The sequence below is a fragment of the Lepidothrix coronata genome, unplaced genomic scaffold, assembly GCF_001604755.1.
Source record: "Lepidothrix coronata isolate B3197 unplaced genomic scaffold, Lepidothrix_coronata-1.0 Scaffold187, whole genome shotgun sequence".
Lineage (NCBI taxonomy): Eukaryota > Metazoa > Chordata > Aves > Passeriformes > Pipridae > Lepidothrix > Lepidothrix coronata.
Genome location: NW_016690367.1, coordinates 620,293 through 645,456, shown reverse-complemented (window position 1 = coordinate 645,456; position 25,164 = coordinate 620,293). Strand labels below are relative to the sequence as shown.

General features: G+C 56.4%; 1 protein-coding gene across 1 annotated transcript in view; it reads left to right on the top strand.

Annotated features, from left to right (window-relative positions):
* SLC9A1 (solute carrier family 9 member A1) overlaps window positions 1-25,129 on the top strand; it is a 29,888-nt gene extending 4,759 nt beyond the window's left edge. The window contains exons 2-12 of the mRNA XM_017831139.1: window positions 16,593-17,053; window positions 18,669-18,919; window positions 19,407-19,624; window positions 20,123-20,325; window positions 20,563-20,652; window positions 21,046-21,116; window positions 21,550-21,723; window positions 21,851-21,965; window positions 22,389-22,490; window positions 22,823-22,895; window positions 23,576-25,129. Of these exons, the coding sequence (XP_017686628.1) occupies window positions 16,593-17,053; window positions 18,669-18,919; window positions 19,407-19,624; window positions 20,123-20,325; window positions 20,563-20,652; window positions 21,046-21,116; window positions 21,550-21,723; window positions 21,851-21,965; window positions 22,389-22,490; window positions 22,823-22,895; window positions 23,576-23,898 (2,081 nt within the window). The 3' untranslated portion in view covers window positions 23,899-25,129. The remainder of the gene's footprint in view (window positions 1-16,592; window positions 17,054-18,668; window positions 18,920-19,406; window positions 19,625-20,122; window positions 20,326-20,562; window positions 20,653-21,045; window positions 21,117-21,549; window positions 21,724-21,850; window positions 21,966-22,388; window positions 22,491-22,822; window positions 22,896-23,575) is intronic.
* The last annotated feature ends 35 nt before the right edge of the window (window positions 25,130-25,164 follow it).

Here is a 25,164-nt window from a genome sequence, read left to right as displayed (position 1 = left end):
ATGGTCTTTGAAGGTCCCTTCCAACCCAAACCATTCTGGGATTCTGTGACCCCGGGTGCCCACCAAACCACTCTATCACTCCCCTCCTCAGCAGGATGGGATGGGAGACCCTAGGATGGAAAAAACCCTCATGAGTCAAGATAAAGGCAGTTTAATAAAGCAAAAGCAAAGGTCATGTGCAGAAACAAAGGGAAACAAAAGATTTATTCTCTACTTCCCATCAGCAGGCGATGTCCAGCCGCTTCCCAGGAAGTGGGGCTTCAGTACACGCATAGTGGCTGCTCCGGAAGGCAAATGTCATAATAACAAATATCCACCCCACTTCCTCCTTTCTCTGGGCTTTTATGTGGTGTGGAGTATCCCTTTGGTCAGTTTGGGGCAGCTGTCCTGGCAGTCCCTCCCAGGATCATGCCCACCCCTGGCCTCCTGGTGAGGGGGGAATGTTGAAGGTACCCTTGATGCTGCGAGCCCTGCTGAGCAGTAGCCAAAACACCGGGGTGTTATAAACCCCCTTCCAGCCACTGTGAGGGCAAAATGAACTCCTGCTCAGCCAGAGCCAGCACATGGGGACTCGATTTCCTGCGTGTCCACGCCGGTGACTGCGGCGGAGGGTCCCTGCAGGGCACGACTTCACAGCTGAGCTCCCCGGCTCGCTGATGCGCCAGACGTGCGCGCTGCCGGTTGGGTTTGGAGCCTGTAGCAATCACTGAGTCATTGCTCTCTCTCTTCTTCCCCCTTCGCAGCACTCGGCTCTGCCGTGTGTCTGGGGTGTTCCCTCTCCCTCCAGATCGTCTGACAGCTGCCAGCACCAACCAGAAACGTCCCCAGTGTGTGATTGTAGGGCTGGTGTAAAGCGAGCCGGGGATGGAGTCGGTGCTCAGCCCAGAGCCGTGGGCACGTGGGGACACGCTGCTGCTCTGGGGGTGACTTGGTGTCACATCTCAGCCTGCTGTGCCAGCACAGCTCTGGTGCTCAGTGCAGTGGCACCAGTCGCCTTTGGCCAGTTCCAGCTGCCCCCCGTCGCTGCTGGTGTCTGGGGAGGAACAAGATTAAGGAAGTTCCCGGTGCCTGCGGGCGGGTGATAGGAGCTGGGAAAAGAAGAGCAGAACACGATGGGTGCAAGTGGGGTGGTGGAGCCTCACGGAAGCTCAAGCCGTGGTGGGGTGCCTCCTGTGCACGGAGGAGAAGGGACAGCTTTTAAGTTGCCAGAAAAATGTTTTTGGAAGCTGGCAGCTGCTGGCTGGCAGCGGCATCTGGGTGCTAAAACACTTGGGTGCTAAAAAAACTTGGGTGCTTTTCAAAATGTTTTTAGCGGCCCACACCCGTCCTCTGAAACCAGGGCTTTTGGAGGGGCCACCCTGAGGTCTTACAGTTGAGGAACTTGAGGGGTTTTTTTTGGGTGAGGGATGATAAGCAGGGTAGGAAACCTGTTGTGGTGGTGGCACAGGATGTAGGAACCGGATCTTGAGGCCAGACACAGCAGAAACACCCCGGAGCAAAGCCACCAGCATGGGGACATCGCTGTTGGTGCCACCTGCAAGGCTGGGAAAGGGGACGGCAAAGCCACATTCCAAGAAGTGCTTTGCCCCGTGATGGAAATACGTGTGTGTGTGACGTGGGATGAGCATGACAGGGGTTATCTGTGTCACCCTTCTGCCGCCCCAGGGTTGGCTTCTCCTGGGAGCCAGGCAGGGCTGTGCTGGGCTGGCTTTGCTGGGATGGCCCTTGGCAAAGCAAGGCTGGTGGGAAGGGCTGTTCCAGCTGGATCCTGGGACTGGTTGATGCGGATTCCCTCGCTGAGCTGGAGGGAAATGTTTGTCTTAAAACCTGTCTTATCACATGTATTGTCTGCAGATACCGTGGTGGTGTGTGGGCTGGGATCACCTCAGATGCTTCCCTGCTTGTCTTGGGGAGCTGGTGGCTGTTCCAGGGGAATTGGGGCTTGGTGAATAACTGTTCGGAAAGGATTTTGAAATACTGATGCAGCTGGTGCCACAGAAGTGTAAATTGTCATGATAATGAATTTAAACAGTCTCTTCCAATGCAGACTTGTTGCATTCCTACTTCCTTATTGGGGAATGATCCAAACACATGCTCTGGCTCCCTTTCTCCCTGCTTTGCCATCTCACAAAGAACAGCCATGGCATTTATTTTTTCCTCCCTGCTCTGCCCATTGCTGGTGTTTGAGCTAAAAAACATCCAAACTGTTCCCTTCATGGATCTGAGAAAAACATTAGTTTAATTAGGGCTGGAAGACTGAAAGGTTCCTGCTGTGAAATACGGGGATGGTGATGGAGTGGGAAAAGCAGAACAGGTCTGTAATCACAGCCCATTCCTCCCTGGTGAGCCCTAATGTCCATTAAGGCAGGATTACACTCCGTTTGCAGCCATGGCTTTGCTCCCTGCAGGGACTCTGTTGCCTGTGGCAGCTTCTGGACCTCGAGACCCTCAGGAACTGAAGCTTTTGTTTCATCCCATTTATCTTATTGGAGACCTGATGCCAGGGGTCAGGGATGGGCTGGCTTCCCACACGGGCTGCAGGTGGAATTTGGGATCTGGGTGTCGCCTTGAGAGTCCTGTGGCAGCCGGAGCCCAGATTGGTGCTGGCCCGGCTTTCAGGGAGATGCCATGAAGTTCCCCCTCCCCTGAGACCTCCAGGAGACCTGGGGTGGTTTGTGGGGTAAGAACAGAACATGCCAATATTTGGCCTGTTTGATTCCTGTCCTCCCTCCCAAATTGTCCAGGCACCCAACCACAATACCCAGAGGTGCTGGAGTTCCCTTGGGAATTAGTGTGGTGAAGAACAAGTCTTTTGTCTACAATTAATGTAGCTAATTAGAGTCCTTTGAGGTTTGAGAATTACACATGGGGGAAGGGGAAACCAGGTGGTGGTGGAGGGCAGAGGGTCCTTCTTTGGGTGACAATAATCCTGTGGCACCAAGAGTCTGCAGCCCCTCTTCTGCAGAATAGAGACAGACATCTCTGTAGCACTTGTATAAACCAGACACTCATTAGGCTTGCAAACAAATACTTCATTAACATGATCCTTTCCCTTTTCCCTCCTACAAGTCTTGGACTTCAGCTGTAGACTGCAGAGGTGATGGGGACTGTAGAGCCTTGTCCCAGGGTCGTGCAGGAGTTGATCCTTTGGTGGAGCATCATTGGAGCTGTGGGTACCAACAGAGGAAAAGCAGTAATGAGGATGAATTACTGCAGCTGCCTTGTAAACATTTGATTTCTTTTTTTTCTTTTCTTCTCTTTTGCATCCCCAAGGCCTAATTTGTTCAAATAAAAACCGAAATCCTCATGGAATACTCTGTGAAAACACAGCCTTGTGGAGCAGAGCCGGAGCTGGGTAACACCTCATCCCCACTCTGGCTTTGCTGGGCTGCCTGGCTCATCAGCAGTTCCTTCTCCCCTGTTTGGGGCTCAAAGCTGCTGGTGTAGGCTCCATAACATCCTCAGTGTTTTGAAATTAGGGCCAGGCGACTTCAAAGGGAACAGCAGAGGAGCAGGGGATGGTTTGAGCTGAACCAAGTATTGGTGGTTAATCCTCTCACTTCAGGGTGCTGGCTGATGCACCTCCTTAGGCAAGTGTGCCATCACCACCTATTCTGCATGGTGCTTGATATCTCACTTATCTCTCTGATTTTCCAACACCTTCCAGCTGCGTGTTAATTGAGGGATGGCGATCTTGTCACGTTTTCTTCCTCTGCTCTTTCCTCGGGCAGAAGAACACGTGTGTTCCTGCTCGGGAAGGAAGAAATGAAATTAAAAGCTCTGCAGACGGGCGTGCACACACTTGTTGCTGTGCCTTTGTCAGAAAAGGCAAGATCAAAGATTGAGCCTTGCTTGGAGCGGAGCAGTGGGAATAAATCTGGTGATGTGTCACCTTTTTGCGGGACAAAAATTTGGTGGCACATCACCCCGTGGCTTCGGGTTCCTTCCCAGGAGAGCTGTGTGATTAGGGCAGGACTGACCCAAGGCTCCTTTGAAGTTGGGGTGATGTTGTGAGCGGAAGGTCGGAGAATACAAAGTACTTTTTGTAATCAGAGGAGAACACGTGTGTTTCCTTGGGTTTCCCAGGGGTGACTCAGAAACATCACACCATCCATGGGCTTTGTCTCCAGAAAGTCACAATGCAATCGACCTCGAGGGGCACCACTTAAATTACACTTAACAGAGGGTGCTGCTGGGGAAATAATTCCCCTCTCTTCATCAGGCCTGCAAGACACACATTTGCAGAGGCAGACACTCTTTGGCAGCGGTTTTTTTTCCAGTGCCTGGAATTATTCTGCATTCTGGAGTCACGACATGCTAAATCCTAATGACGGATTTGGAGACAAGGCAGTTCCCACCCCACTGCTGGAGATTTAACAGCAGACGTGCCAGATTTAAGCACAGATTTAAGCACACAGAGGCATTTAAAGAGAAGAGCTGGTGCATCTAGCCCTTTGAGTGCCTCAGTTTCTCTTGGGAATGCTTTTCCCACAGCAGCCCTGGTCCCTGGGGTTGTGTTTTGCAGGGTACAGCTCCTCTCCTGTCTGAATTGCTGTGTGGTGGGGAGAGCATCTGCTCCCAGGAGCTTGGCTGGGTGTGAAATAGCATCCTGGCTGGGAACAGTGCTGGAAGGCTGGAATGGTGTCTGACAGGGAAGGCTCTCCAGCCCCTGGGGTCTCTCACCAGGGTGGGATCTCTGTGTGCTGGCAGCTCCTGACGAAAGCTGGGGAAGAGGTGACGGTGGCCGAGTGCTCAGTTGGCTCTGGAGTCACCACTGGCATGTGCTGAGAGTGGTGTCACTTTGTCTGGGCTTGGAAAGCCCGGTAGTAATCAGTGCTAATTGCAATTACCTCCTCCCTCCTGTCCGAGTGGAGACCAACAGGTTGTTTCCTGAAAAGCTTTTGTTTGTCTTTCCTGCCCGTGTTCCTGGTAGGAAATCTGCCCTTCCTGGGAAAGGCTGATTGGCATCGCTCTGCCTGGGGAGTTTGTCCATGGTCACCTCGTGCTGGCTCAGTTTTAACTCTCCCCAAGGCTTCGAGGGCCAGCAGGAACTGGGAGTTAAAAGCTGTGCCATGTGGTTGAGGGCAAGGAGCTGGGAGAGCGACTGGAGCCTTATTTTGGGTGACCAGGTGCTGTCTCTCCACATCAGCTTGGGTCCCTTCTGCTCCAGAGCATTCACCACCTGCATCAAACAGCGTGAAGGTTCCCTTTGCACCATGCAGATGTTAACTGGGAGGATTTTGTTCTAGAAATCCCCCGGCACTGACCCCTCCTAACCCAGCTATTCGCGGCATCCAGCGCCTTGCGGCAGCTGAGGGAATCTGAGAAGAGTGTGGCTGGTGAGAGTGAGTTATGTTTAGCTGCTGGTCCCTTTCCCTGGGGCTGGAGAAGTTTTTCTAGACCTTAAACCTCCCCAAAATGCTCAAGTCCAGCTGCTGTCACTGTTCTGATAGTTTTGAAGGATATGAACCTGGATGAGCATGCTGTTGCCCTAAAGAAGACTCAGTTTTCCAGGGTAAATGAGCTGTGCCAGGAAGATTCCAGCCTTGCAGGCTTGGCTGTGGGATTCACCCATCCAGGGTTGGTGAGAAAAAGTCAAAATGAGTCTTGGAGCAGCAGCAGTTTGTCCCTGTGTGCCTCTGTGCCTGTGTGCCCGGCTCCTGCTGGGTGAGTGCCATGTGTTGGTAAAGATTCATGCGGTTCCACCCTAGAAAAGCTGTGTGTGGAGCTTGCCTGGAGGCTCTGAACAGGTTTGGTGATCTCAGGCTGTGGTTTGGGAGTGGCTCTGTAACATGCCCGTTAGTGGAATGTAGTCAGGAGGGATCGGGGTTACCGGAGCACCCAGAGTCACTGGGGGTTTGGGCACGTAGTGCCAGACCCTGACTTGTTTCTCAAAGCTCAGAGAACGTTGGGTTTGACAGCATCTTGTCATGGGACAGCCCTGGAGCTGCAGAGAGGTGGAGGAGAGCTTTGAAGCCTCTCAAGCCATCGCTGCTCCAGCAGCATCTCCAGCTGACTCCGTGTTTCTCTCCCTGCTTGAAGTGCTGTAGGCATGGGGTGACAGTCCAAGGCACCCTGAGCCTCTCAGTCTTTACCAGCAATTAGGTCTTTCTTAATATCTGCTTTTCTTGCAGAGTGTCCTTGGCTTTCCTTCTGGTGTGAAGGAGAAGCATTATCTAAACACAGGGCTGGAAATTGGGAGCTGCTGGGCTCTCACGCCAGCTCTCACACCATTCACTTGGGGACTTGGGCAAGTCCATTTAATGCCCTTTGTTTCTCATTTCCTTTTTACAGCTGGGAGGAAATTAATACCAGCCCTGTAAAAGACTCCCAATTGATCTGTTAATTTCTTGTGAGTGCTTAGGAGATAAAATGAGGGTGACACGCTCCTGCTGCCTCGGTTCTCCCTGCTCTCAAAAATAAATATGTTAAAGTGTTTCTCCTGAAGGCCTCTGTCCGTGGATTGCTGTTATGGTTGTGTATGGACACCTTTTCCTCCCAGGAGGCTGGCGCTGCCTTCCCTGTCCTCCCTGGAATGTTCACCAGCACATTCTTATCCAGCCAAGGTGCCATTGGGCGAGCAACAGGCTGTGATCCGTCCCAGCCTGGTCAGAGGGGATATCTGTCCCAAAATTTTGGCATTGTGATGATCACTGCTGGCACCCTGAGCCCTTGGGGACATTGCCCTGCGTGGATGCTCCCTGTGAGATTCCAGGGAATGCCTGCTGTGCTGCAGCATGGAGCCACACAGTTGACCTGGTGAGAAGTAGGTGGTGGGAAAAATGGGCTTTTAGGGCTTACCTGAATCAGGTATGGATGAGTCAGGGAAGCAAGATCACTCCTGCCCTGCCTGCAAGGGCAGTGACAACCGGGCACTTCTCGGCCTGTTTTGGGCAGTTTTTCTGGACATGGGACTCCCCCAAATGTGGCTCTTGCAGTGGATGCCCCCCTCTCTGTGGGGAGGTTCTGGCTGGCCTGGAACTATTCCTAAAACTAAACCTAACCCTAACCTAAGCCTAAAGGAAGTGAAAGCCCAGGTTGGAGCAGTGCAGACAAAGCAGGATGAGTCCCTTTCCCACTAATAGACGCCAGTGCCGCAATTAGAGTTTGCTGCAAGCTGCTCCACACAGCACAGTGGAGCCAACTGGTTGGTTTGGGTTGATCTTAATTAATTAGCGTATCTTTTAGAGTCAGAAGGGGGAGAATTAGGAGCACTCAGGCTGTCTGTGGCTCGCCTGGCTGACCAGACCTTCTGGGTCAGGGCGATGAGGTTTAATTGGGAGGAATCGCCGCCGGCTCTTTGGCGCTTGTCTGTGAAGCTGCAGGCTCAGCACATGGAGGTTTGCTGTCTGGTTTGCAGGGAAGGCCTGGTCCTTAGGTCATGCAAAGGGCTTGGTGGGCTTCCCTCAGCTGTTCCAGGATGTCTGGGAAGAGAGGTGGGCATAGCCCCTTTGAAGGGGAAGTAGCCAAGTGGGAAAAACAAATGAAGGAGCTTGGTGCTGGAGGGGTGAGTGGGTGCCGAGCCTGGATCAGGGCCAAGGGAGAGATCTCTGTGTTATCATTGAATTCTCTGTGTAAACAGCTTATTCCTAAGTGTACACAGCGGGCTCTGGCAGGGGGGCCGCCCATCCTGGCAGGCTGATATCCAGGGTGCCTGCGGATGATTCACAGCTCTCCGGGATCGCTGCATCCCCCTCCCGCTCTGCAGCACTGCAGCGCTGCCGGCGGGGTCCCACCACACCTGCGTCCCACTTGGCTGCGGTGCAGCACCCTCCTCCCCTCCCCTGCGACCTTCCAGGGGTGCTCTGGGTGGGAAAAATGAGGTTTGCCTTTCCAAGGGGAGCATGTTGCTCCTGGGAGGGTGTCAGGGCAGGTAGGGAGCCAGGCTCATCTGCATGCGGCTCCTGACTCCGGCTGCTGCAGGATGCAGTGACGCCTTTGGTCGTGTTCCCCAGGCTGCTCATCTTTTTGGGGACCTTTCTGCGTCTCTGGATCAAGCCCTACACAAAACCCACAACCTCCCAGCTTCCTGGTAGTGCCATCACCATCCTTGGGTATTCCCATGGCTGAGAGGGGGCTGCTTCCCCAGGGTGTGAAATTTGGCACTCCCTGCATCCCTCTGGAGTCTGACAGTGCCTGCTGGGGCTGGTATGGGATTAGAGGCACATTCCTACGTGGTGTTGCTGCAGGCACTGAGTTACCAGAAGAGGCTTTGCCCTTGCCCTGCCTAGCTGTTGCTGCCTGTGCCAGGGCTCAGCTCCTCGCCCTCTGTGTGCCCAGCTGTGCTGTGCCAATGACTGGTGCAGGGGAGAGGGATCAGCACCCCCTGCTCACTCTTCCCTCCGTGCCCTGCCATAATGGCTGTTAAACCAGCACACCAGACCCATCCCCATGATCACCATTCCCCACGGCCTCGCAGCTAAAATGCATGAAATGGCTCTAAAGAGCTGCTCTCCAAAAGGCTCCAGGCATGAGACAGCCCATCCTTGTCCCCTGGACCAGCTCTGAACTGTACTTGGCACGTTGACCTTGCAGGGAGCCACACCAGCATCGCTCCTGCTGGTGCCCTGGCATCCATCCCATGTGTGCAGGGAGCATGGGAAGCTCTCAGCATCCAGGAGGAAGGCTCTGGCTGCAGCTTTTTCTGTGTTTATCCTGTTAAGGGGTGTGGGCTTTGCTCCCCAGAGGTCCCCAGGGGACAGTGAGGTTTGGGAAAGGCACGGCTGCTCCCTCCAGCTGCCTTGGGATGCAGGGTGGCTACACTTGTCTCCCCTTCCATTGGAGGATTTATTCAGGGCCTGCCAGTGGGAACTGCCTGTGAACTGCTGCTGCAAGAGGATGGTGGCACCAGGAAACTGTCAGACATCAGAGCCCTGCTGCATCCCCTGCCAGCCCCTCCTGACAAGAGAGTCACAGAATCATGGAATATGCTGAGCTGGAAGGGACTCACAGGGATCACTGAGTCCAGCTCTTGGCCCTGCACGGGACCATCCCAAAGCGTCACACTATGTGCCCAGACACTCCTTGAGCTCTGTCAGGGTTGGTGCTGTGAGTGCTGCCCTGAGTACCCTGTTCCAGTGCCCAGCCACCCTCTGGGTGCAGAACCTTTTCCTAATATCCAACCTAAACCCTTTGTCACGAGTCCTCACAAGGTCTGCGAGGTACGGGTTCTGGGTTGTGGCTGCCTGGCTGAGCTGCAGCAAGGCTGGTACCTGTCAGTGTCTGCTTTTTGTTCTGTGGCTTTTGAGTCACTCCAGGGCTGGCCCGATGCTATCAACGCTGTTCTTATCTTGTGCAAAGCAGGCAGGGTGCAGCCAGGTCACCTTCTCCCACACGTAGGCGTTGGGGCTGGATACGCGGGATCGAGGGAGCTGCAGGCTGTACCAGGCAGCTCTTGGGCTCCTATCATGGGAAACTCTTTCCATTTGCCCCTGGGGTGTTTGCATTATGGGGAAAGAGGGGGAAAACAAGGGGCAGTTCAGTGGCTTTGAGGTGGGGCCCAGTTGTTTGAGCAAGGTCTGTAGGTAAGGGGGTGGTAATGTCACACCAAGAGAAAATAAAACAGTCCCTTCGTCACTAGCAACGGGTCTTAATGGTTATTGACTGTGACAACATGACTTTTGGGGGTGTTGTGTGCAATCCAGCTCTGAGAGCTGGTTGGGATCACAGCCAGGCTGTGCTGGGCACCTTGGGTGGGCAAACCCTGCGGGGACCCAGCCCAGGTGAAATCCAGGACTTCATCTGCCTCCCCACCTGCATCCCCTGTGGATATAGTCCATCCTCACAGCTGAAAATGCCTGCAGGCTGCAGGGCAGTGCTGGATGCTCGAGGATTTTAACCCCAATCCTGGTTACAGCCCCTGCCCACCCGTGGCAGGAGCGATCCCCGAAATTAGGGCCGGATGTTTTGCTTTTCCCTTCTCTCCCTGTGCTTGCTTTGCAAGCTGAACCCACAGAGAGGTTTAGGGGGGAGGATGGCTCTGTGGCCCCTGTGTGGTATCTGCATTAACTCAGTGAGTCACAAAAAGCAGCATAAATTAATTACCTTCCTGGTTCTTGGCTTTTCTTTGTAATTAGCGACAAGAAAATAATGAGGCTTGAATGAAACATTTGGTTTGTTCTGGAGGAAATTGTTTTGCTTAGAAGCACTTTCTGTACCTATATCTTTAAACAAAAAACAAGAAGTCAACTTCTCACCAGGAAATGTCATTTTGGGGTGGAAAATCAACGCTTTTCCGTTCTGAACGTTGAAGCCACTGGGTGCTTCTCTTACAGATTGCCCAAACCAACCCAGATTGCTGAAACCAGCCCAAAAAGAGCTGCAGGAGAGCAGCGGGGGGATGTGGACCTGCACTGAACCCCTGCCTGCTCCCTGGTGAGGCAGAAGAGGGTTTGGCAAAGCCGAAGGTGCGTCACGGCCCCGCACGTGCCGTCCCAGCGGGACAGCTCCTGGAGTGATCCACGCTGGAGCTCCGTGGGGCTGGAAGTTCGGGGCGTGTGGTGACGTTGTGAGACGCAGTGGGTGTAATTTAAGTATCGTGGTTTTACCACCTCCCCTTGCAGGGTGACACGAGCCGTGGCCTCGCTCTATTTATAGGTGTAAATCAGCAGCTATTTAATTCCTTTCGAGCAAGTTCAATTTTCATCCCCTTCCCTCGAGGCTTCCCTGCTACGTCTGCTGCTGGTGCTGGGAGCACACAGCCCTCTCCGTGCCCTTCCCAGGCTCCTCAATCCCTGTCTTTGCAGGGATTCACTGGATCCAGCTCCGTTTTCCAAGGGAGATGCACAGCGGGGCTGAAACACTCCCAGTGACACATCCCATGAGGGCTGTGCTGGAGGCCACCAGCCATCAGCAAAGCCTGGCTGATCTTTGGGCAATTGATGGTCAGGCAAGGGAAGAGAGAAATCCAGCATGTTTTTTATGTGAGGAAAAGGGATAAATGGGACGAAGCTGCAGCCAAACTCTGGGAGCCTGAGATGGGTTTTCCCCTGGGAGCCAGTTGCAAAATGCTCTGTTCTTTCATTACTATCCTCACAGGGCTTTAGCCCTGCTGGGGGCTTATTCCCACATCCTTGACCCTCCACCACCCAAAACCAGCCATCTCGCCTTCCTGCCCTGCTGCTTCTTCTACCTGGAGAAAGAAGGGGATGGTCCTGAGTAATGGCTTTGTGGATGAAGAGTCCCCGTGGCTGGGGACACATCAGTGATTTTGGGGTCCAGCCAGCAAAGTATCCACATGTGGGGGCTCTCCATGGTCCCCATGTGACACAGGAATATGGGATGGTGTCCACACCTGCCTGCATCCCTCCCCACTGGGATCGCTGATTGACCCAAGGCTGCTGCCTCTCTGTAGGGCCCACCCAGCCCAGTGTCCTAAAGGGTTAAAGTGGCCTTTGGAGTGGCCCTGGTGCTGCTCAGACACGTGTGTCTCCTCCAGCCCTGCTCTCTGCAGTGTCCTTCAGAAGGGCAGCCCTTCTGAGCATGCCTGCTCCCCCTCACCGCCTCCTTCCCAGACCCTGTGCCTTCTCCCAGGGCTTTTCCAGCTCCACAGCCACTCACTCCCACCCTGCACCCCAAAAAATTACCCATGGGTCCCCAGCGAGCCTCACCCGGGGGTCTTCACCACCCCCTCACCCAGACTGACCCCTCATCTGCCTCCTTCCAGAGAAAAATCATCCAGGGGGGTGGGAGAGCTGCCTAACCCTGGTTAATGATTGTGCAATTCCTCTTGTCTGCTGGAGCCCGCAGCTGCTCCAGTAAACTTGGGAGGCCTGGGAGGACAGGGCGTTTTTGTAACCATTCTCATTTTTGTGCCTCTTCTTAGCTAACAGGCATCATCCTGGAAGCATCCTGGCTTTCCTGAAACAATCTTCCCATGCGTGGGTGCTTGGGAAGCCGGGATGAAGCCACGGGAGCATCCGGCTTAACCGTGAACGTGCCGAGCCCTTCCAGCCACTCCATGTGCTCCCTTCCCTCCTTCTCCCCCTCTGTACCTGGCTCCAACTTGAAACACCAGCCAAGTGGGTTTTCTTCCCTCCCTCCTCCTTCATATTTCTTTTCCTCCTGTGAAAGGAGGGGATGTTAATCCCACCCTAATTCAACCTGCAGGAGGATGTGGTGGCTCATGCCAACCCCAGCTGCAGGGACTGGCTCACGGGGACAACCCCCTTGTCCCCGGGGCTGGCACAGTGTCTCCTGATGCAGGCAGGCATATATTTTTTTTTTTTTTCTTTTTTTTTATTGCCTCTGAACACCAGCATTTTTCAGGGCCATGGGAATTGCAGAGCCTCTTCCAGCTCCGACTCCAGGAATGTCCCCATGGTGGGAGCTGGAATGGGAGATGTCAACATCTCCCTGACCTGGCCTGGATCAGGGAAGTGCGTGAAGGCTTTACCTCCTTTCCTGCATGAAAAGTGTTTGATTAAAGTGTTCTTCTAATGTTCTTTCCGCACTGCTTTGAGGGAGGTCTTTAAAATCAGGGGAGGGAGCGCTGCCAGAGCTCTGACTAAGCCTGACCTTGGATCCTGTGCCATATGGAGCTGTATTGCAGCGGCCGGGGTGCTGGGAAGCTGCAAATCGTTCCCTTCTGGCCTTGGGAGAGGGTTCCCAAATGTCTGTGAGCAGCTCAGGGCGTGGAGGTCACCTCAGCTTCAGCTGCAGGGCGAGAAGCGTGTGGGACCTGGCTGGTTCTGACATCCCCAGGGTGGGAATGCTGGGTCTGGGTTGGGTGCCATCACCCTTCCCTCCCTATCCCTTCCCTCCACATCCCTCCCTGGGCTCTTCCTGCCCGGGCTGAGGATGGAAGCAGATCAGATCAGGGTGGGTTTGGAGTCATTAGGCAGAGAGGGAGCAGACGCTGCTGGATGGAGCTTATATAACCCCAGGCACAGCATCCGACCCCTGCCAGGGCTGCAGTAACCCAGATACAGCCCAGGAAGGAAAAAAACTACTCGTGGGGCAGAGTCTCTCCCTGGCTGGTTGCTCAGGAGTAAATATTTACGTGGCACTGCATCCGCCAGCAGCCGGAGCCTTGGGAAAAGCAGCCCAGCTCCCCCTTGGAGAGATGGGGATGAACTTTTAGCAGCTGAAATGGGAGCCCTCGTGTTGGAGAAGTTAGTGGGGGCAAATTCCTGATGTTGCCATCGATTCCTTGGGCAGGAATGGCCCCGTGTGAATCTGCTGATCCCAACATAAAGACAAGAAACGTTCAGGAGCTGCAGCGCCAGCACTGCCTTGCAACAGCTTTCCTTGCCCCCAAATCTCTTTCAGTTGAAGGATGGGTGTATCCTCCAGTCTTTCAAGTGTTTAGACTGTGGTTAAAACTGGAATTCCAGTCCCATCTCCTTTCTGCCCTAACCCAAGGAATTGCTGACCACCAGCAATCCCTGTGTTCCCTTGCTGGGCATGTGGAAGCTGGGGTGCATGATGTGGGCGAGGAGCTGTTTTAATAGGATCTATTAACTCCTGGATTTCCTTTTCCTTGTTTGCTCAAGCTCTCAGGGTTGGTGTTGACTCAACTGGTCTCTCTTTTAATAGTTTCGGTGCTGTTTGATGCTGTCCACAGGGGAGCTGCTTCCATGGAGTTTGTTTTCCAGAGGAAGAAACTTGAGTGACTGCGCCTGCCCCAAGCTGGGGATTTGGGGGTCAGGTGTTGCTCTCAGGGAAATGAGGTCTCAAGGGGAATTCCCTGCTGGTAGGATTCAGGAAAACTACTTGAAATACAGTGGGTGCTTCTTCATGGGTGAAGCTGCTCCGTGTGCTCGCCTGTGCATCCCTGTTCATCCTCCAAATGTGGATGTGCCAGGGACCAGCTGCCTCATCCCCTCAGCTCCCCACCACTTGTTTATTCAGACTGTGCTGGCAGCAGCGTGCCAGGAGTCTCGTACGCCTGGTGCGGGCACTGCCTCCCCATTCCTGCTCCTCAGTCCTTAGGGAAGCACATCCCACACAGCCCTGCCAGCTGGGGGGACCTCTCAGATGCCAGTTCCTGCCCTTCTGTGGAAAGAACCACTTGCTGCTTAACAAAGGAACCTGAAGGAGCAGTGGGGTCTGGCTGTGCCCTCCTGCCCCGTGGTGGAGGATTTACAGACCCCACTGCAGCAGAAATCCCAGTTTGGAGCAGGGGCACCACATTTGGGAACAGGAGGGTGGCACCAGTAGGTGCAGATGAACAGCAACTAATCTTTACTAAATCAGCCAGAAACAGGAGTCTGAAGGGTGTTAAGCATTATTATTATTATTATTATTATTATTATTATTGTTGTTGTTGTTGTTGTTGTTATTCTAGTTATTACCAAGGCTTATTCCCCTTCCTGCTGCCCCCGGGTGTGCCCATGGCTGGCCATCCTCATCACCCAGCATCCTGCTGCAGCCTTCCTCACCCTGCCTTCCTCATCCTCCAGGAGGGAAATTCAGGCACAGAGCTGGGATCAAACCAGTTCACCCCTGCCTGGCATCATCCCCACAGCGAGGGGTTTTCTTCCCACTAGTCACTCCCACCCCAAAGCGGGATGCTGGAACACTCGGAGCAGGATCCCAGCAGGATCCCACCAACAGATTGGTCCAGATGAGCTCTGGAGCGCTCTAAAAATACTAAAGCAGAGAAAGCAGGGAGCAAAAAATGGCTGAGATTCAGTGAAATCAAAGGCATAATTAAAATGCAGCCCGTGTGAGTGTATTTTTAGGACCCTACAAAAAGGCTCTAAACCATTGAATTCCCATCAGCACACGAATGTTCCAGTTTAATGGAATCCTGGGGCCTGTGGGGAAGAAGTGAGAGATGCTTAATTGTCAGTGTTTGTGTTTTATTCATGATTGAACATACTTACCAAGCAAAAACTGATTTGCTGTGGGCTTCTCACTGCTTGTGTGGCTTTGAGCCTTATTCCAGCCAGCAGTTGCCTGGCATGCTGGAAGGGTCGGTTGTTCCTGGTGTTGGCATGAGCTGTGCATGGAAAAGGGATTATTGCCTCCCCTCCCACGGGGAGCACCCTGCCAGGGCTGCCTTGGGGTGCTCAGCGCTTGTGTGGGCTCCAGGGGATCCGAGACAGAGGAAAACCCTGTGGGGGCGAATCAGGAGCTGCATCCAGGCTGAGAAGTCCCTGAACGCAGGTGGCTGGATTTTGGGAGAGCTCTGGGAGAAAGTCTGGATGTTCCCATCTCCTCCTGGCCTCCCCTCATACCTGAACTTGAAGCCACTGAGCATTTGCTGGTGCTGCTGTGGCAAAGCCAAGGTAGAAACCAGGCTCCTTCCCACATTGCTCCGGTACCAGGGACCCATTGGAGCAGCCGGAATGGTGCGGCCGGACCTGCACGGAGCCTCGGGCGTGATGAACCCTCTGGGCTCACCCACCCTGTGCCTGCAGCTCGGGTGGCAACCTGGGATCTAATCCTGCCCCCGTGGCTGTGGCTGGGAGCTGATTCACTGCCCGTCCTTAGGGAGGGATTGTGGAAGTGACACCTTTTCCCATCGGAGCCGGATTGATGCGGCGCCTTCCCCCCGTCGGCTGCGCAGGTGGAGGAGGGATGAGCCGGCACCGTGGCGCAGATGTGGTCCCTGCAGGCTCAGGGAGGGGGCTCGGGGGGGGCTCTGGATCGTCAGCGGGATCGTGACTCGTTATGGAATGGGATTGAATGTGTTGTGAAACGATGTGCAGATGGCACAGCCGCCCGGCCGGAAGGAACGGAGGAACACGGGATGCCAAGGCAGGGTTCCTTATTTTAAGCTGCTTCCCTTGCCAGGGAACAAATATGCCTCGCTTCAAAATAATAATTATAAAGCCTGGGAAAAGATCCAGGGAACCCAAAATCCTTCTGTGGGTATCGGTGTGTTGGCCAGATGCCTGGCTGGGGGGTGTTTGGTGGGGGAATATCATCCCAGCAGGTCATGGCTGGCTCAGAGACCAGCATTTGGGGTCATGCTGTGATTAGAAAAGGGGAAAACATGTTCCCTGTTACCTTGCACCTCAAGGATTCATCCTGTCCCTGCTGCAACCAGGCATGTGAAACCTCCCTGCTGGCTCCTGAAGCTGCAGGAAGGCGAATTGCATCCTGAAACCCACCGGGCACCAGCCTGTCCCCTGCATCAGGGATCACCAGGGACGGGCAGCGTGCTGCTGCCAGCACCTGGCACGCCAGGAATAATGGCACTGGGTGGACAGGGTGCTGTCTGACAGGAGGAAAATGCCAGTGCCTACGTGTGCTCGGGATTAGCTGCAATGGGAAGAGCTGGAGCCAACGAGAGAACTGTGTGAGGAGAACTGTCTGTGCCACGGGCAGCTGTCGTGGGCCTGGGGGTCTGCAGAGAGACCCTGGGGTGTCCCAAGGGTGGCTGTTGAACTGGGAATTACTGTTATGTTCCAGCTTGAGATCAGCAGTGTCAGGGTGTGTGGGTCTGGTTTCCACTTGACAGAGTGTCAAGGTTTTCCTCTTGGGACAGGGGAGGAAACTGAGGCACACAAAGACAGTGGATGCTGAAGAGTGCAGGGAGGGCTGGGAACTGCTCCCTGACCCCAGCAGGGGTGTCCTCCTGCAGACAACACCTTCCATTTGTACAGCCAACATGTGTCTTCCTCTCTCCTCCTCCTCTCCAGGCTTCCACGTGATCCCTTCAGTGTCCAGCATCGTTCCCGAGAGCTGCCTGCTCATCGTGGTGGGCCTTCTGGTCGGGGGGCTCATCAAAGGGGTGGGCGAGAAGCCCCCCATCCTCAAATCGGACATCTTCTTCCTCTTCCTCCTCCCACCCATCATCCTGGACGCCGGCTACTTCCTCCCCTTGCGCCAGTTCACCGAGAACCTGGGCACCATCCTCATCTTCGCCGTGGTGGGGACGCTCTGGAACGCCTTCTTCCTGGGGGGGCTGATGTACGCCGTGTGCCAGCTGGGTGGCCCCGGCCTCAACCACATCGGCCTCCTGGCCAACCTGCTTTTTGGCAGCATCATCTCTGCCGTGGACCCTGTGGCCGTGCTGGCCGTGTTTGAGGAGATCCACATCAACGAGCTGCTCCACATCCTGGTCTTCGGGGAGTCCCTGCTCAACGACGCCGTCACGGTGGTGAGTGCGCGGAGGGGCTCGGCCAAGGGGATGGGGTTGGGTTTGGGGGAGCATCTCGGGGTGGTGGCACCAGGACACCAGGACTGGCAGCTCATGTCAGGGCCATTCCAAGCTGCTCAGCTGCGGCAGCTCCGAACGCTCCGAACCTTGTCCAGCTCGAAGCTAAATATAGCGGCTTAAAACACTGCGGAGGTGAGTTAGGGTGAAGCAGTTTACTTGATGGTTTGGGGAGGCCAAGGGCACATGTCCAGCCAGCTGCTACCTCTTGGTGAAGAGCAGGGACTGTGCCTGGTGCCTTGGTTTGCTGGGAATCAGCTCTCCAGGGTGGAATTGCTGCCGTGCCCATGCCTGTCCTGCCAGGGAAAGCAAGAGGGGCTGGTGCTGCGTCAGGCAGCACGGCCATGTAGCTGCTGCTCCCTCTGTCTCCTCTCATGTGGTCAACCTTGCTGTCCTCCAGATGCAGCCATGAGGAGGTGGGAGGGCAGGACATCACCAGCCATGGCAAGAGGGGAGCTGGGGGGCTGCAGCCAGGCTGGCATCCCACCACACCACCCCTTGGCCCCATTTTGAGCAGCAGCTTTGCAGGGACCTTTGGGAGGTGGAGCCAGGCCTGCTCCATTTCCAAAGGACGTCAGTGTCCAGGTGCTGGCTCAGCCGTCAGTGTGGCCTCCTCCTCTCTGCAGAGCTGACCTCTAAATTTACTTCTAACCCACTGCTTTTTCCTGGCTCCTCTCCCATGTCCCAGCTGTCCGTTTCAGAGCTGGCTGCTCAGCGTGCTGCTGTGCTGCTGACGAGGTTCCTGGTGACGAGGAACATGCTGACCCACCACAGGGTTCCTCCCAGGCACTTCTCCCCCATTTTTGACCAGAGGGGCTGCCTGCAGGATCTGTGTCCCTGCTCCCATCCCTGGGGAATTCTTTTGCCTTCTGCTGCCACATCTGTCCCTGCCCATGTCCCAGGGCCCAGCCCTGGCAGGCAGGAGTTGGCACCTCGCCCTCTGCCTGCTTGCAAGTGCTGCTGTTCCTGCAGGATGCCCTAAATCCCTTTTACCATCCTGACACGCTGCCTTAACATCTCTCCAGTGTCTGGAGGTGGGAGAAGGTGATGCAGCCCGGGGTGGGCTCCTCCTGTGAGGTTTCCCTCAGTTCCAAAGCTGTCTCAAGGGTTTGGGCTCCTCTCCGGCTCAGCAGAGCAGATGGTGGCTTTTCTCTCTGTGCATCTGTCAAGGGTCTCCCAGCCTGGATCCGTCCTGACCTTTCCACTGGGAAACAGGAACAGTCTCTGGCTGTTTCAGACCATGACCAAAGCCCTTCCTGGGACAGTTGGAGAGCAGAGCTGTCCCAGACACATCTCTGATGGCCCAGTGTCCCTCCGAGCCACAGGGATCGAGGAGCTGGTCGGTCCCTATGGGTCTGTGTAGCAAAGCACCACCAGCCTTTTTGGCATGAGGCTTGGTGAAACCTGGGGTCACCAAGCACTGACACACCTCAGCTCAGGTGTGCCACACTGGAGCCCTGCCTGGCTCCCAGGGAAGGTCCCCATGCAGGTCTCCTCCGAGGTGGGGTTGTCTCTTGCCAGCAGGACAGTTTGAACCCATCTCCTTTCTCCCTCCCAGGTCCTCTACCACCTCTTTGAGGAGTTTGCCAACTTCGAGCAGGTGACCATCCTCGACATCATCCTCGGCTTCCTCAGCTTCTTCGTGGTGTCGCTGGGCGGCGTCTTGGTGGGCGTCATTTACGGGGTGATCGCCGCCTTCACGTCCCGCTTCACCTCCCACATCCGAGTCATCGAGCCCCTCTTCGTCTTCCTCTACAGCTACATGGCCTATCTCTCTGCAGAGCTCTTCCACCTCTCCGGCATCATGGCGTGAGTTGGGAATGGGGGGGATGAGATGCCCTCCTGTCCCCAGGACCATTTGGAGGATTTACTGTGCTGTAACCACTGACCCAGCATGGCTAGTAACTGCCCAGTGAGGGCCAGAGGTGTGTTTGGGGTGGTATAAGCAGAGAGGCAGATGAGGGAAGTGACTCTCTTGAGTTGTTCCACAGATCCCAGGATGCTGGCAGCCCATTTCCCATTCTCCTGGGTACACAGGAGCAGGCAGGGCCTGGTTCCAATGCTCACTCCTTCCCTGCCAGGGGGAAGGATAAACCTCCTGTTGCCTTCTCTAGAGGCCTTGAATAATTGCTGGTGCCTCACAAGCTTTGTCCTGCTCTGTGGTTTGGTGTAAGAGCACAGAACACTGCTGCAGGGCCAGGGTTTGGGGCTGTCCCCCAAAACACTGCTGCAGGGCCAGGGTTTGGCACCGTCCCCATGTCCCCATGACTGCTGAGTGTCCCAACCTTGCCCCCAGGCTCATCGCCTCCGGTGTGGTCATGAGGCCCTATGTGGAAGCCAACATATCCCACAAGTCCCACACCACCATCAAGTATTTCCTCAAGATGTGGAGCAGCGTGAGCGAGACCCTCATCTTCATCTTCCTGGGTGTCTCCACTGTGGCTGGTCACCACTACTGGAACTGGACCTTCGTCATCAGCACGCTGCTCTTCTGCCTCATCGCCAGGGTGTTAGGTGAGGTGTCAGTGTGGTGGCAAAGTCCTTGGGGGTGGTCACAGAATCATGGAGTGGTTTGGGTTGGAAGGGACCTTAAACACCATCTAGTTCCCCCCTGCCACGGGCAGGGACACCTTCCACTAGACCAGGTTGCTCCAGTCCAATGTGGCCTTGAGTGGCCACCCTGGTGTTGGGTCATGGGCAACTCTCAGGACCCTGATGCCCAGGTTTGCCTTGCTGGGGAGACTGGAGTTGACTGGGTGGCACTGCTCCACCATGGGCACCACCCCTGCAGGTGGTTGGCTTTGGGAGGTGGGGTAAAGGCCATGTTTGTCCTAGGTGTGGGATTGGAGCTAGCGAGGGATGTTGGGATGAGCAGCAGGACAGCACCCACCCACACCCACAACCCTGGGGAGGGTGACACTGCACTGCAGGCTGTGCTGCCAGGGGGTCTCTTTGGGTCTGGAGGGGATCCTTCACCATATTGTCACACAAGACCCTGCCCTGCTCCCCCAGGTGTCCTGGTCCTCACCTGGTTCATCAACAAGTTCCGAATTGTGAAGCTGACGCCGAAGGACCAGTTCATCATCGCCTACGGGGGCCTGCGGGGAGCCATCGCCTTCTCCCTCGGGTACCTCCTGGACTACAAACATTTCGGCATGAGGGACATGTTCCTCACAGCCATCATCACCGTCATCTTCTTCACAGTTTTCGTGCAGGTTGGTGGTGCTCAGGTTGTGGTTTCAGAGGGAAAGGGGTTATTTAATGGCTCTGTGTGTGTGTGTAGAGAGTGAGGAGCACAACCCCACCCTCCCTCCCTGACCCTGTCACTGTCCCCCCCAAAAGCTCTTGAGGTTGCCTGGTGACACCAACAGTGACTTGGCTGTGCTGAACCCCCCCCTGCTCCCACCAGTGTGCCTTGGGGAGAGATCTAACCCCCTCTCCCCCTTCCCTAGGGCATGACCATCCGGCCCTTGGTGGATCTGCTGGCCGTGAAGAAGAAGCAAGAGACAAAACGCTCCATCAACGAAGAGATCCACACGCAGGTAACGCGCTGCTCCGGCCGGCCCTCCCCGCGCGCTTCTCGTCGCCGCCTTAGCCCTCTGCTCTCTCTGCTTCTGCCACCTCCACCGCTGTAACCAGGCAGGTTCACAGAGCAGGACCTGCCCCTAAATCAGTGCCCAAGGTAAGGGGGGACAGAGCAAGGGCTCTCCCCCGTCTGTGTCGTCCAGTGCCTGCTCCGACCCAGCTCTCCCCTGTGCCTGGTAGAGCCGCAGCCTGGTTGTGTAGGTCTGTCCTGCCCTCCCAAGGCCCATCCTGGACCCACAGCCCTGATTTTGCACCCCCTGAGTGCCCTCTGTGTCAGCCTGGGTGTTGGGGTGGGGAGAGGGTGGGCAACAGCCCTCTGAGCTGCTGACGCCTTGGAGTGTCTCTTCCAGTTCTTGGATCACCTTCTGACGGGGATTGAGGATATCTGTGGTCACTACGGGCATCACCACTGGAAGGACAAGTGAGTGTGGAGGTTTGGTGGCTGGGGAAGGGTTTGAATCACCACCCAGAAGGTTTCTCAGCCCCGTGCTGGGTTTTTCCCTAGGCTGTTACATCCACACACCCTCTCCCTGCGGTGAATTATGGCCCTGGGTTGGGTCCAAGCGGGGCTGCAGGGCTGTGCCCCTTCACCACAGCAGGGTGGGAGCTGCTGGTGGCTGGTCCCTGCAGGAGCTCAGGACTGTCCATAGTGGGTGTGAGCAGCTTCTGGGTGTTTTGGAGTATGTCTGGCTCAGAAGGGATTCAGAGAAGCTTGGCCTAACCTGCGCTGGTGGGAACTGAGCCCACCACTGATCGTGCTATCCTGGGCCAGGGATGGGGAGCAGGGAGTGGGTGGCAGGGCAGGGGGAGGTCTGACATGTCGCTGCTCCTTCTTTCCCCGTGTCCTCGGGAAGGCTGAACCGCTTCAACAAGAAGTATGTGAAGAAGTGCCTGATCGCGGGGGAGCGCTCCAAGGAGCCCCAGCTCATCGCCTTCTACCACAAGATGGAGATGAAGCAGGCCATCGAGCTGGTGGAGAGTGGGGGCATAGGCAAGATCCCCTCCGCTGTCTCCACCGTCTCCATCCAGTGAGTTCCCAGCCCTGGCACCTCCCATGGGACCCTGAGTGCTCCCTGCTAGTGGCCACAAGGCAAGCAGCCCTTGGGTCCTGCGTGGCCATCGTGGTGTCGCTCTGAATCCTGTCTGTCCACGCAGGAATATCAACCCCAAGTCCCTCCCTGTGGAGCGCATCCTTCCGGCCCTGTCCAAGGACAAGGAGGAGGAGATCCGGAAGATCCTCCGCAACAACCTGCAGAAAACCAGGCAGAGGGTGAGGTGTCCCCTGGCACCGTGTGTGTCCCCTTTGCCTCGCTGGGGGTGGCCAGGACCACTGCCCACCAGAAGCCCTCAGCTGGGCCCTTCACTCCCACTGTCCCTACCCTGCTGCCCTTTGTGTTCCTGGCCTGGCTCTCCATCCCCAGGAGGCTTTTCCTCCTGAGATGGCACTGGGATAATCTGAGGGGAAGGATGGCTTGGTCAGGGGGTGAGCCCAGCCTTTAAACCCTCACTAGGCCAAGGTGGGTCAGGATCAGGCATCCCACGGTGGCACACAAGAGATGAGCCACCAGCTTGCCTGGAGCTGCTCTGCCCACTGGTGGCTGTTTCATCAATCTCCAGGGAAACCAGGGCTGTGACCTTCCTTCCCTTTCCATGTGGGATTTTAACGCCTCCTTTCCTTGGGGTCTCTTCCCAGTTGCGATCCTACAACCGGCACACGCTCGTGGCCGACCCCTACGAGGAGGCCTGGAACCAGATGCTCCTGCGGAGGCAGAAGGCCCGGCAGCTGGAACAGAAGGTGTCAGGGGAATGCTGGAACCTGGATGCTGCCACAGGCTGGGGAGGATGGGGGGACAGGGTGGCTTCCCAGCCTGGGAAACACACGAGTGTCCAGCACAGGGAGGGAGCTGAGGTTCAGATGACAGTGGGCGACCCCAAACCTTGGGGGTCTCTGATTGCCCCAGGCTCTGAACAATTCCCTGCAGCGTGGCTGGGAGGATGTGTGCACATGTGCTGTGCATCCCACTGCTGCTCCTTGCTCATCCCTGCGACCTGGGGTCAGTTCCCTGCCTCCCCTTCCCCATGTACCTTGGCCATTCCCCTGAGACAGTCCCTGTACTCCCATTCCAGATGAACAACTACCTGACGGTGCCGGCTCACAGGCTGGATTCGCCCACCATGTCCCGGGCTCGCATAGGCTCAGGTAGGTGGGATGGAGCTGTGGCAGGAGCATCACTGCTGGCACCCAAAACACTCGGAGGGTGTGCTGTCCTGCACCTCCTCGGCTCCCTGTGGCTCTCCAGCCCCGACCATCCCCATCCCACACCCATCCAGCCAAGCCCCAGGGTTTTGCTGTTCTGAGCAGAAGCACCTAGTTTGCTTCTCAGCACAATTCCCACTGGGAAGTCAGGTTGGCCAGTTTCTCCAGAGCTCAGTTTACTCCATCCATGCAGCCATGTCTGTGTCCATGCCTTTCCCTGCCCTCCACAGGGGAGGAGACCAGGAGCGCTCAGCCCCAAGACCTGTTGGTCTGGACTCCCAGCTCCTCTGTCACGCACGTGCTTTGCAATCCTCAATTCCTCCTGTCCTGTGTGTCCCTTCCTGCTCTGGTGACACGGTGACAGTGTGACGGGGTGTGACGGGGCTGCAGAGACTGCGGTCCATCAGCAGAGGGCAGCTTTGTCCTTCCAAATGGAGCCGGGCTGTCGGCGGCTCCAGACGGGATATGGAAATCGGGGAAAGGAATTACACAGCAGAATTGGAAAGCAGAGAGACAACCCAGGCCCTCCAGCCCCAAACACCCCAGCCATAATATCTGGGGTGCATCACCTGGGTGTCCCTGAGACCCCCCCTTCCCTTCCTGACCCCTCTCTGCCCCGCCAGACCCGCTGGCCTACGAACCCAAGGCGGACTCGGAGAACCTGCCCATCATCACCATCGACCCGGCCTCGCCGCAGTCCCCCGAGTCCGTGGACCTGATGAACGAGGAGCCCAAGGGCTGCAGCGGCCTCCCGCCCTCGCCCGAGGAGGATGAGGAGGGGCTGGTGATGCGGGTGAAGGAGCCCTCCTCCCCGGGGACTGACGATGTCTTCACCCCGGGGACCGGCGACAGCCCCAGCAACCAGCGGATGCTGCGGTGCCTGAGCGACCCGGGGCCCCGGCCGGAGCCGGAGGAGGGGGAGCCCTTCATCCCCAAGGGGCAGTAGCTGCTGGCACGAAGCCTCGTTATCGTTACTCTCTCTCTTCATTCGTTCGTTCTTTGCTCTCCTTTTTTGGTTTCCTGTCACTACACACCAGGTTTGGGAAGGGGAGACTGTCCTGGATGGACTGGGAATTGCCAGGACAGCTCTGCCCTGGGCTGGCCCCGATGAGCAGGGAAGGAGCCCCGGGATGCCCCGGGCTCCTCGGGCGCCGTGGCCTGGGGGTGACGGACGATTTACTGGGATTTGCAGGTGCCTCACAGCCCCCACGGGGCTCTCCTAGAGGTGCCCACCCACTCAGGACCTGCGAGTGGCTCCCTGGGGGGGCTGCGGCCGGCACAGGGGGCTCTGACCGGGGGTGTCCATAACAGCTCCCCCAAGGCACAGCTTCCCCTCTCCCCAGTTGTGCTTTATCTGCCCCCTTGCCTTGCTCTGGAGCAGAGGGATGGGACAACAGGAGCCAGGCTCTGTGCGGGGCTGGCACACACACACTCCCCCCAGGACCCTCCCAGGGACCTCGGGATGGTGCCTCTGCTCCCTGCCCTGGCCACTTCCCCCCAGGGCCAGCTGTGCCCAGGATCCTCCCCCCTGGCCCCACATTTCATGCCAGGTCTTGTCAAATAAATATCTTAGAGCCATGCAAGGGGGGAGCCAGGATCCCCTTTCTTTGAGCAGCCTCTCCATCCCTCCTGGAACCACTGTCACCTGTCCCCGTGGGGACTCTCCACCAGCCTTGGCCCCTCGCCCTGTGCCAGCGCGGCAGCGGCTGCTCCTTAACCAAAGACGGGGTCTGGGGTGTGCCAGGGGAGCATCTCCTACTTGGGGGGATTATTTATCTCTCCTGCAACCAAGAGGAGCTGGGGGAGAGCTGAGGAACAGCATGGGGACACGTTGGGGTCAGGAAGTTGGCAGGAGGGGGATGTCAGGGGGTGCCAGGGGTCCTGGGTTTGGAAGGACCCGTCTTTGCCCCAAAGCTTGGCTGGAGGGATCACCGAGTGTTTTGGTGATTTACAGCCCTCCCCGGGCCCAGGGGTGTCCTGCATCCTGTCTGAGCACATCACCTCGTCCCCCACGTGCCACCCAGCTCCCACCACGTGGATGCCATGTGCCTCCCCTCCCTGGGGAGCCCCCCCAGCCGCTTCCCCCCTCCCCGTGCCGTGCCTTGCCACGCGTCGCCTCTGCCCCGCTGCCTTGGTGGGCACCTGCCCCCTGTGCCCACCCCACTCCACATCCCGCTGGGACCCCCGGGGGTCCCAGCGGGATGTGGAGTGG